The sequence below is a fragment of the Octodon degus genome, unplaced genomic scaffold (genome assembly GCF_000260255.1).
Source record: "Octodon degus isolate 3935 unplaced genomic scaffold, OctDeg1.0 scaffold00062, whole genome shotgun sequence".
NCBI classification, from domain to species: Eukaryota; Metazoa; Chordata; class Mammalia; order Rodentia; family Octodontidae; genus Octodon; species Octodon degus.
The window spans coordinates 9653472-9664865 of NW_004524638.1; the positions used below are offsets into that span (position 1 = coordinate 9653472).

The window sequence follows — 11394 nt, forward strand, 5'->3', positions numbered from 1 at the left end:
CGCTCAGGTGCCCCGTTAGCGCAGTAGGTAGCGCGTCAGTCTCATAATCTGAAGGTCGTGAGTTCGACCCTCACACGGGGCACAATACTTTTGTTCTAGCACTTTGTTTTACTGTCGCGGGGTAAACCAGTTTAACAGAAGGACGTGTCCAGGCCCCTTCCGCTCCACTGGCTGCAAGGCTGGGACAGAGTCCTGGGCTCCCGCCTGCGCCCGCCCGAGCGGAGAGCGGCTCTCACTGCCGTTCAGCCCTCGCGGAGTGGGGCTCGGGGCACCCGCGGGTTTTCCGGGCGCGCCGTACCCTTCCCGGGCGGGTTCCGGGGAACGGACAGTAACTTCAGGTCGGCCCTAGAGCCTGTCCGCCTGCGAGGCCAGCTCCGCCCGAGTCCCGGTGCCGCCCTTCCCTGCGGCCGCGCCGTGTGCCCGAGGAGCCCCGCGGGCTGGCCGGACCCCGGAGGGGCCCGGACCTGGCTGGGACCTGGCTGGGACCTGGCCGGGACCTGGCCGGGACCTGGCCGGGACCTGGCTGGCCGCCGCCGCTCGGATCGCGAGCGGGCCCGGGTCTGGACCGCCGCGGGTCGGCCTCCCGGCCGCGGTGACTCGCCGGGTCTCGGCCGTGAGCTCCGCCTTCTGCTGTCCATTTATTCCATCATCCTTCAGTGGCCCAGACATCAGTGGCCGGGCTTCCTCCATCCTTCGCTGCAGGCGCTGTCTTCGGGAGCGAGAAGCTGCCCCGCGGCTCTGCTCCCCGGAGCCCCGCTCCCCACATCGGCGGTGTCCTCTCCAGACGTCACACGTGGCCGCGGGGAAGAGCTGCCACACGTGTGCCTTCCCTTGGTGCTTGGATGGAAGGAGTGCAGAGCATGTAGTTGGGAGATGAGAGGACGTTTGTGATAAATCCACACCTGCATCACTGTCTTCCTAAACGCTGGATCCTTTTATTATAGGCAGCTAAGTTAGGTAGAAATAGAGGGGGCGGCCAGGCAGGGCTGGGTCCTTGAGTGAGTCAGTGCAGAAGTGAGAATCCACTGGGACTGAGGCTGGGGTCACCTGAAGGGTATGGTCACAGCGGCTGGCTCTGTGAACAGAGGCTTGGGGTTATGGGTATCACCCTATGGATAAGGGGCCGTCCTTTCCACCTAAGTCTAAAACTAAGCCTGCTAAGACTTTTAAAGACAAGGCCAAGGCTATAGATTATTGACAAAGGTTAGTGATGTCACTTATGAACCCTTGCTACCATAAGACCAGTATTACCAAGTGACCATACTTGAGTCGTATTAGTTGACCATAATCTTGACCCATGTTGTACCCACATGATTTTGCTCTATAAAGCTTCCTTTGGGAGGTGGGCTTCTCAGCATCCCAGCCATCCCGGACTCCTCCTGTCTCAGTGACTTCTATTCCCTATCCCCCCATCCTACTCCCCATTCCTTTTTGCCTCTAGGTTTTCCTACTCTTAACCTTCCTTGTTTCTTAGAACTTATTCTGGGACTTTAGGGAACACGCGTATTCCACATCTAATCTCCCCTACATCACTTTCATCTACACCATGTGTGGAGATAAACACTAATTCCTCCATCTCGCTAGATAGAGGCTAACGCCGAGGTCACGCTTACCAGCCTGCAAGCAGCTGCAGCCCCGCAGTGCGGTGTGCAGCTTATTCGCAGATGGGCTCTGCAGTGGCAGCGGTGCGCCTTTCCTTCCTCCATCAGCGTGCAGACTGTGAAGCTGCCAACAGGGCGCGCAGGGCAAGGGATATTTTCGCAACTCCATGGCGCTGTTGCTGACTTGGATTACTCCCGTGTGCACACCCGAGAGGTTCCTGTGTTCCACCCCTGCTGAGTTGGAACCCAGCTTGCATGGGGCACCTCCCATCTGCCCAGGTGGGCCTCTGTGGCCCTGGGGCCAGCCAGTGGGCAGTCAGCTGTGGCAGCCCGCCTCCCACGGGCGTGTGGCCCAGGACAGTCACTGGTGTGGACCACCCCGCGGCCATTGACCCCCACCCTAGCCCTTCAGTCCCGAGATCCCCCTCACCCCCTCAGGGGCTGTCCTTCCTGGAAGCCTCTTTCTTCCCTGGCTCTGGCCTTAGGACTCATTAGAGGTTTTCTGTCTTTATAGTTCCTCCTTTGTCAGTCAGTCACACCTCTCCTGCTTAATCCGGGATGGACCCAGGCTGACATGACAAGATCAAACATGACCCTGGGAATTTCAGATGTACAGTAAGATGAGGCGCAGTCCAGAGCACCAGCTTCACACATGTGAGGGTGACAGAGGTCCTAGCACAGTCTCTGTCGCCGCTGCCACAACAGCCAACACGCAGGCCCTGTGGAAAGGTCTTCAGCAGATGCTTGGATCTCGCTCAGCATTGGAGAACATGTACTGGAGGAATGGCGAGTGCTGGTCCTAAAACAATACGAGAAGCCCGCTACCCAGGTTGGTATCCTATTTAATACCATTCGGTTCACACTGGAAAAACTGTTCACCAATAGTAAACAGAGGTGCCTGAACCCGGTGCTCAGCTCGTACTGTGCAGCTCACATCGGAGAGATGCGGGCAACGCCCTGAGCCGGCTCTTTGCTGCCTACTCCAGGGTACAAGCAGACTTGGGAATGGAGCCTGTGTGCAACAAATCTTAGGCCAGCACGAGAATTCATGTTAGGAATAAACTGGGGTAAGATGAGGATCCAATGCTGGAAGCAGGGAGAACCTGAAATGTATTTTGGTTTTTTTTTGGTGGAACTGGGGATTGAACTCAGGTTCTTCTGCTTGCCAGTGAAGCACTTATTCCACTGAGCCATATCCCCAGCCCCATGAAATGTATTTTCTATAGTTCATGAAATCTTATAACCTTCGAAATGCCAACCAAACACATATGACCCAAGAACTTCAGCCAAGTGTGTGAAATCTGCTAAGGCAGTGACTATCTAGATTACTAGAAGTGTAGGCTTGGCACACCAGAACTTCTTCACTTGGTTGGGCGCTGTGCATCGTCATGCCTGGCTAGAAATTTTTATTTTTATTTTTTTTTTGGTGGAACTGGGGATTGAACTCAGGCCCCTGAGCTTACCAGGGAAGCGCTTATTCCACTGAGCCATCTCCCCGGCCCCCTGGCTAGAAATTTTTAACAAGGAACTATTCTACAATGCACAAGGTGTGTGCAGCTGTAAAAGTGGAGTGGGCATTCATCCCACTGAAGGAGAACCTTAAAGGTAAAGGACTCACAATGTGCACTGGTTCCCTCAGGCAGGATCCAGGAAGTTAGCATCTGAGTGCTCTGGGTGGACGAGCAGTTTCCAGTTGCCACTGCACCGTGTGTCTGACATCCTGCACTCTGCTGTGAAATCCAGGGCAGCCTGCCCCATGAAAGCAGGTATTACGGCCTCAGACACTAGAGAGGGCGGCTGAGGCCACTGCTCTTGGGAGCCAACACCGCATACAGGAACAAGACACAGTATTAGTGCTTTGACTCGGCGAGAGTCCCTGGTTCACCACGGGATCCTGTTTCTGACCCCCCCCTCCAATCACTGTCACAGACAGTCCACTTGTTGCGTGTCAAGCTCTGGGCAGAGGGCTGTGTATGCCCAGAGGACTGGAAGGGGTCCGCACTGCCAGTCCATGAGCTACGTTGGTCCCCTTTGAGGACTGGGGAGTGAGGGTGGGGTTGTGTGTGGCTCTGCTGGGAAGCCAGGAGGGCAGCCGGGGAGAAGCGGGCGTGGAGTGTGGAGCGCGGAGCAGCACAGCCGGTGGCACCTGCGCGCGTGTACGGTGCAGCCGGGTCGCTAAGGAGGCAGAGGTCCTGCTGCAGGCAGGCCCGGGGCACGAGGGGTCCCGGAAGGAGGCTGCGCCCAGGGCAGGGCGCTGCAGAGGCGGCTGAGCTCCCTCAGGCCGGCTGCAGGGGCTGCAACGCCTCTCTGTTCTTCATTTTTCCATTTACTTTTAAAAACACTTGCAGCTACTCTGGGTACTAAGTTTATGCTGCTCTTTGCAACCTGAGAGCTGAACACAACCTAAGTTTCAAAAACTTTTATTGTGAAAAATTTAAGCCATTTACAAGATAAAAAGTAAAAATTAGAACACATAATTTTTATTTTTCTATACAAAAGGCCATCTTTATAGAGATTTAATATAAATAATACAAAAATCAGAGTCATTGATTGCAAACCGGTACAACCTGTCTCTGTCTCCCGCGGGGACACACCTGCTACGCAGCCACAAGGTGGGGGGCCTGACATCTGCTCCGAGCCTGGGCCGCGAGTCTCTGGCGAAGGGCTCTCACCTTCTTGATAAGATTTTGTTCCATGCTGTCCCATTCTGTTCTTCGATTCAAGGAAACTTGAAAATAAAACTTAAAATTAGCAGTGGTTGCGCTTTTTGGTGCTCCCAATGTTGTGGCATTTCTTTTGAAGGCAGATCAATAAGGAAATGAATACTCTACAAACGAATTTCTTAAACAAAAAGCCTAACAGGGTCTGCTGCTTACGGTTGTATGTGTCAGCCAAGTCTCTCCTGTACTGAGTGAATGCTACCAGAGAACTGTTTTGGGTTGTGCAGCATTGGGAAAATCTCTAACTTAGGAATGAAACTCATCTAAAAGGAAACGTGAGTTCTTTTTTTTTGGTGGAACTGGGGATTGAACTCAAGCCTTTGCACTTGCCAGGGAAGCGCTTATTCCACTGAGCCATCTCCCCGGCCCTGAAACATGAGTTCTTCAAAACACAGTTTCCTTGCTATGATAGTTCACAGCGATGAGAAAAAGCATTCCAACTTGAAATACTGTGAAATCTGTTCCACAACTACTTTCCTGTGAAGAAAAAGTAAAATGCTTTGAAAAGCTGCTAATACAGGAAGAGCCCAGAATCACGATTAAAATAGTCCAAGCTGTCCAAGTGCAATAGCAATTCCAGATTGTCTGAGGGGCGAGTAAACACTGGAATTAAAAAAACAAAACTTAAAATCTACTTCCTGAAATTTAGTTATATTTACTCTGCTTCAATTTCTGAAAAACTATTTTCTTTCCTAAAGGAATGCAGCTTTTATGCTTTCTTATTTTGCTACCAAATAACATAAATTTAGCCAGTTCTTCCACTCCACTTTCAAATTCAGAATTATCCAGTTCAGTTTAAATTACGCACGCCTGTAGCTTTAGTTACTTGGGAGGCTTGAAGTCGGAAGATTGCTGGAGCCCGAGTTTGAGGGCAGCCTGGGAAACAGAATGAAAGAAACAGAAGTACGTGTTCTGATGTGACACACGGAGAATAATGGAGAATCTCCTGCATTTCATTTAGCTCACAAATGAATTTTGGTTTAACTCATATTCTGGTACAGAATATGCCACACATATTAAAAATATGAGCTAGGGGCTGGTGAGATGGCTCAGTGGTCTAAAGCACCAACTTAGAACAAGCTAAGCTAAGCAAAGCACAGGGACCGCGGTTCGATCCCCCAGCACCACATGCCAGCCAGCACCGCCCCCTTGTGGGCTGAGCTGGCCACACACACTCAATAAATAAATAAACAAATAAAAGTTAAAAAAAAAAATATGAGCTAGTAAAAACATTTTACATAATACTAGAATCACATGATTTGTCATTAGAAGTAATTCTAGTAAAGACAGCTTGTGTGTAGAAGTTCTTTTAAAACAGCTCAGACCTCATTGAACTGCATTTATTTTTATTTATTTATTTAAAACTGCATTTAGATGGCAGCTTTATTGAAAAAGTGCTTAACATCCTAGTTTTTTTTTTTTTTTTTTTCCTGTATTTAGTACAGGGTCTACAGGGTCTCACTACACAGATCAGACTCAGCAATCCTCCTGTTTTCAGCCTCCCAAGGGTTGGGATTACCGGTGCGCACCACCGTGTCAAGTCCTAGTCACCAGGAATCGAACCCCAGTCCCTGCGCCTGCGTAAGCAGGTGCTTTAGTGTGCTGAGCTATGTGGCCAGCTCTAACATTCGAGTTTCTTGTCCTCTCCTGCTACTATATATATTTTGGTGGCAGGAATTGAACTTAAAACCTTGAGCCTTGAGCTTGCCAGGGAGGCGCTGTGCCACTGAGTTATAGTCCTGGCCATTCCTTATGACAACTGTAATTACAGAACTCCACCAGACACTGTTAACTGATGCTCTGACTACTCTTCTGTAAGCTGCTCCTCCTCGATCCCTTCCGAAGCTACCCCCACCCCCTGGCCTGAGGCTCAGAAGCCACCAGCCCGCGCAAAGCCACGGCCCTGCAGTCTGCCTCTGCGGCTGGGGCGGGCACCTCTCCCTGCCAGCAGCTGCCAGGAGCCCAGGCTGGAGGAGTCAGGGAGATTCACCGGTGTGACAGCTTGCCAGGAAGCCGGAGGTTCTCCTTTTGCAAGGATGCAGAACGCCCGGGCAGCTCAGGCTCCCGGGTGCGTCCACAGCCATTCACCAACCTGCCCCCACTCAGCAGGCTTCCCACTGTATCGCTTCTGTCACAATTTTGCTTAAACACTGTGCAATGTTAAAACAAATCTTTCCTGCTTATCAACTTACTCGGTGCTGAGGACTCCACTTCAGAAATGTCACTGAAGTGTGAAGTTCTGGGGAGACAGCTTGAGGCAACCTGTTCCTCTGGCAGCCGGTAGGCTTCTGCTACCAAAGTGAGAAGAAGGGCTGTGTGAGAGGGGCGGGATTCTTTGTTCATGCCAAATGGCCTGGCCAGTACAGCTGCCAAGTATGGTTAGAACCCGTTTCTTTTATTTTCTGAGAAGAATGCTGCTGTCATTCAGAAGGCACAGAAAGTGTAGGAGGAATTAAAAGCCCCATTGAAGTTTTAGTAATTTTTTTTTTTTTTTAAGACAAAACAGTTAAAACAAAAAAACCAACAAATAGCTGAGGAGATTCTGCTGCGTGGAGATGGCGCATTCTGTGTACCTGTCCTCACTTAAGGACGCTGGGCAGTTGCTACTTTGCAGCCAGCACAGAAAAGGCTGTCCTGAACACTCACATGGAAGTTCTACCCAAACATGTTTTAAGCGCTCATGGCTACTGAACACCAAGGAGTGGGGCTGCTGGGTTATTTGGTCATCCTTTATCTTTTTTTTGGTACTGGAAGTCGAACTCAGGACCTTGCGCTTGTCAGGAGGGGCTCTCAGAGAGGCTGTGCCATCTTGCCACCACCTTCCTCTTTTTTGGGGAGGGGGCTGCTCAGGATGCCTGCAGGGCAGGTGTGCTTTGGCTTGAGCATCCTGAGCCTGCCTGCCTTGTTTCAGCAGGCACTCCAACACCTGAGCTAACGGGCAGGCCCCCACCACCTTCATCCTGGGAGCACTAACTACCACGCTGTTTTCCCTACGTGGCTGCACGTCCCCAGGATGTTCCAGTTTCTTCCTGCTCCTGCACAGCATTCCCACTGCCTGCCTTTTTGCTGACAGCCAGCCTCGTGCTGTGCAGTGTTCTTGTTGTGGCCTCCCCCCCACCCGCTGTGCGCTGCCCTGTCTCTAGGATGAACGAAGCTGAGCATCTGCTCACGTGCGCACCTGCCATCTGTATACTTTCTCCGGAGAGAAGGCTTTTCAAATGCTTTGCCTATCTTAAAATTCAGCATGATTTCAGTTGCTACAGTACCAATTTGTATCTTAAGTGTCTGGACCTGTGCTCGTAGGGGTGGCAAAGCAAGACCCGGCAGGTGCTGTCTCCGGGGCGATTAGAGCCTCCCTCCCTTGCTGGTAAAGGCTTGATACCACGCAAGCCTTTCAAATAACTGACCTGCCACCGCACCTCTCCTCTCCTGCGTCCCCAGGCCTCCCTTTAGGCCCTGAGACACGCCCAGAGGACCTCACAGTCGATTCGAAAGGATGCTACAAAGCTATTGTAAGAAAAACAGCGCAGCACTGACAAAAAAAAAAGCCCCGAGGATGACAGAACCAAGCAGACGATGCAGGAACAACTCAAACACACTCAGCCACCTCATCTTTGACAAACAGGCAAAACACTGATGAACAGATAAGACAGTAGGTATCAGCCCGCACAATGGACTACGATTTGTGAATAAAAAGGAATAAAGTGTTAACTCATGACAGAACAAGGCTGAAACTCAAAACAGCACAAGTAAAAGCCAGACACAAAAGACCTATTACATGATTCCATTCATAGACTTCCTGGAGTTCAATCTAGAGGCAGACAGTTGACCTGCTTGCGGGGGTGGGGCAGCTGGTGAGGAGATGGCCCACGGCTGTTAGCGGGCACAGAACTTGCTCTGGCTGTCAAACATGTTTCAAAGTCCACCTAGGGGTAATCACTGCACAGCTCTGAATGCATGTATTTATTCTTGTTTGTTTTGAGGCACTGAAGGTCTCGCTGTCAGTACTGGCTCGCCTTGACTCACTACCTCGCCCAGGCTGGACTCAAGCGCATGGCGATCTTCCTGCCTCAGCATCTGGAGTCCCGGGATTACAGGCGTGCGTGCACTACCAAGTCCTGTCTGGGCATATTTCTTAATATACAGTGATTAATAAAATGTAAATAGATAAGTTGTATGGGAAATGAGTTATATATGAGTGATCATTTTACAAATAATGCATGCATATTATAAAGGGCTGAAGAAATACGAAACAGTAAATATGCACATACCTGTGCTCTATATTTTAGGATTTCAAATTAGTTTTGATCTTTCAGTTGATATTATTATAAACCTTGAATCAAAACCTAATGTTTGAGGGCTGGCCAGATAGCTCAGCAGATTAAAGTGCCTGCTTAGGCAGACAGGGACTGGGGTTCAATCCCCAGCATGTCATGCTAGCCCTGGCCCTGGAGGGTGTTAAGATGGTGATTGAGACTGGGTGTGGTGGTGCATACCTATAATCCCAGCACTTGGGAGGGTGAAAACAGGAGGATCACTATGTGTCTGATCTGTGTAGTGAGACCCTGTACTAAATACATAAAAAAACCCAAAAAACAAAAAAACCTAAAAAACAACAACAAAACCAACCTAATGGTTGACTAGATCTTTTAAAAAAAACATTTATTTATTTATTTATTTATTTAGTGTGTGTGTGTGTGTGTGTGTGTGTGTGTGTGGCCAGCTCAGCCCACCAGGGGGCGGGGCTGGCTGGCATGTGGTGCTGGGGGATTGAACCGCGGTCCCTGTGCTTTGCCAAGCTTGTTCTAAGTGTAAAGCCCAACAACTTTGAGATCATAAATGAGGCTAAAAATAAAGTGTCTTTCAGTAAGGGGGCCCGCCCGCTGGTTTGTGCCTATAGGGCTTAGACAAACCATGTCCCTAAGACAAAGAGGACGTAAGAAAACCTTGGATGGGGTCCGGTTACTTGGAAATCAACTAAAACCACTGAGTTAGCCAAGAAGTTGCCCTTGGCCCTCCCCTTGTTTAAATTCTTGCAAGAGACATATATTCCCAAACCCATGGCCTCACTATTGAAAGCCATAACAACAGGATGTCCCAGGTCACAGTGCCCCGATTTCTTAAAAATGTTCCCAGAACATTACAACCACAAGGTTAGCCCCGCCCCCCAGCTACCCCCAGACTTACTCCATCTGGTCATCCGGTATTGTAATTCACCAATTATTTTAAAGGTCAACCTACACTAACCAATGCGATCTGCTTCTGTAACTTGCTTGCTCTCACCCTATTTTGTGGTTTTCGCCTTTAAAAAACTATGCCTGTTTCACTAAAGGCGCGCTCTGCTCCTGCGTGTGCGGACCGCCCTGCGTATACGTAGATAATACAACTTTCCCTTTGTGATTTGCATGAGAGACCCACTCTTGGGGTCTTCCTTCGCGGCGACTCGACCCTTACACTAAGTAGGTGCTTTAGACCACTGAGCCATCTCGCCAGCCCTTGACTAGATCTTTTGAGAAGATTCCTTGTGGTACTTTAATTATCACTTGGGAAACCAGCTACTGGCAGAGTATATATTTTTCCTACGGTAAACCAGAAATAGTAGCTTGGGAATGAATCACATTCTAGAAGATTAGGGGATGATGCCAAGGATCTTGGACCTGTGGAGGACCACAATTCTACCAGGTGAGTGGGCATTTTCTTGATTGGAGCTCTGTTTTCTTAATGCATCATCTTAGCTTGCCCTTCCCACCAAAAAATAGTAACCAGCAATTCCCTTTTAACTGAGCAAAATGTGAATGCAAGTACCACCCCCCCCCCCCCACAATTTGTTCACACTGGAGCGCACTACCAGAAGGGACAAGCAGCACAGACACGGGTGCGCACGGACACTCACCTTGAATAAATGGATGCACAGCACGCTCCAAAGCAGCGCTCGTCTCGCGCTTTAGAAACGCTCTTCTAGATGCATCTGAAGAGGCTGAAGTTTTCTTCTCTGATCTTAAATGAAACTCTTTCTCGTCAGCTTGCTTCCACTACATACAAAGACATGAGAAGAAAGATCATGCCAGGACGGTGGTAACCTCATCTGTGGCAGCAGAACAAGTCCTCTGCTTCCGCCGTGGCCGTCTGGTACCGGGGACTGGACTGCCTGTGGTGGCCCACAGCTATGAAGAACCAGCGCAGGTGAGTCTGATGCCTTGTGTAGTACCTCGGAGGGCCGCAAAGGGCACAGCTGGGTCCCGGTGACTATACATTTCCTTAAGTTTCAACGCTTACAAGACTACACTAGTGGGGCTGGTGAGAGGGCTCAGTGGTCTAAAGTGCCTACTTAGAACAAGCTTAGCAAAGCACGGGGACCGCGGTTCAATCCCCAGCACCACATGCCAGCCAGACCCGCCCCCTGGTGGGCTGAGCTGGCCACACACACACACAAATAAGAAAAAAAAAAAAAAGGCTACACTAGTTTTGTGTTATGGCAATGAATTTTCATTTAATTTGAATGCTATATTTTAGTGAAAAGGTTAAGAAAATTCAGACCATTAATTCTTTGCCCAGCTTGAGCACAGGGAAGTCAAGCAATCTCTGCTAGTCCCTGCTTTCTTCCTAGTAAGTTGTCTTTTTTTTTTTTTTTTACAGAGCCAGGGATTGAATTCAGGTCCTCGTGCTTGCTACTGAGCTATCTCCATGGCCCCTTTCTTAGCAAGTTGGGAAGGTAATCATCCTGAAATTACCTCAGAGGGTAACTCAAGTAACAGATTTAAAATATTCCACTCTAGAAGTTTGCCGAGCTGTAGAAGCTCCATCTTCGACATGACACATACATGTAATTCTTATAAACAGAGTATCAATGCATTAAGTAACACACACTCTGACATCTTCAGTTGTAGGAAGGGCCACAGGTTAGCTCTAGGACTCAGAGCCTGAGAGTCAAACGAACATTCCTGAGGGAACAGCCTCTACGCTTTCTTCTCTCCCCAACTCCTTCCTTCCTGTTCCTCAAAGTTCAGAATACAGGGTCCCCCAGCACTAGGGCAGGCAGGTGGAAAATGGACATGAGCCAGTGACCTCGCAGT

The 11394-nt window shown here is 49.7% G+C and overlaps 1 protein-coding gene and 1 non-coding gene across 2 annotated transcripts in view; one reads left to right on the plus strand and one right to left on the minus strand.

Moving 5' to 3' along the window:
* The first annotated feature begins 9 nt into the window (after positions 1-9).
* On the plus strand, positions 10-82 carry Trnam-cau. The gene has a single exon. It is a non-coding gene; the product is annotated as a tRNA-Met (tRNA).
* A 3966-nt stretch (positions 83-4048) lies between these two features.
* Tbc1d31 (TBC1 domain family member 31) overlaps positions 4049-11394 on the minus strand; it is a 117182-nt gene continuing 109836 nt past the window's right edge. Inside the window, exons 18-20 of the mRNA XM_023718817.1 lie at positions 10215-10353; positions 6514-6612; positions 4049-4329 (exon numbers count right to left, since the gene is read on the minus strand). Of these exons, the coding sequence (XP_023574585.1) occupies positions 4199-4329; positions 6514-6612; positions 10215-10353 (369 nt within the window). The 3' untranslated portion in view covers positions 4049-4198. The remainder of the gene's footprint in view (positions 4330-6513; positions 6613-10214; positions 10354-11394) is intronic.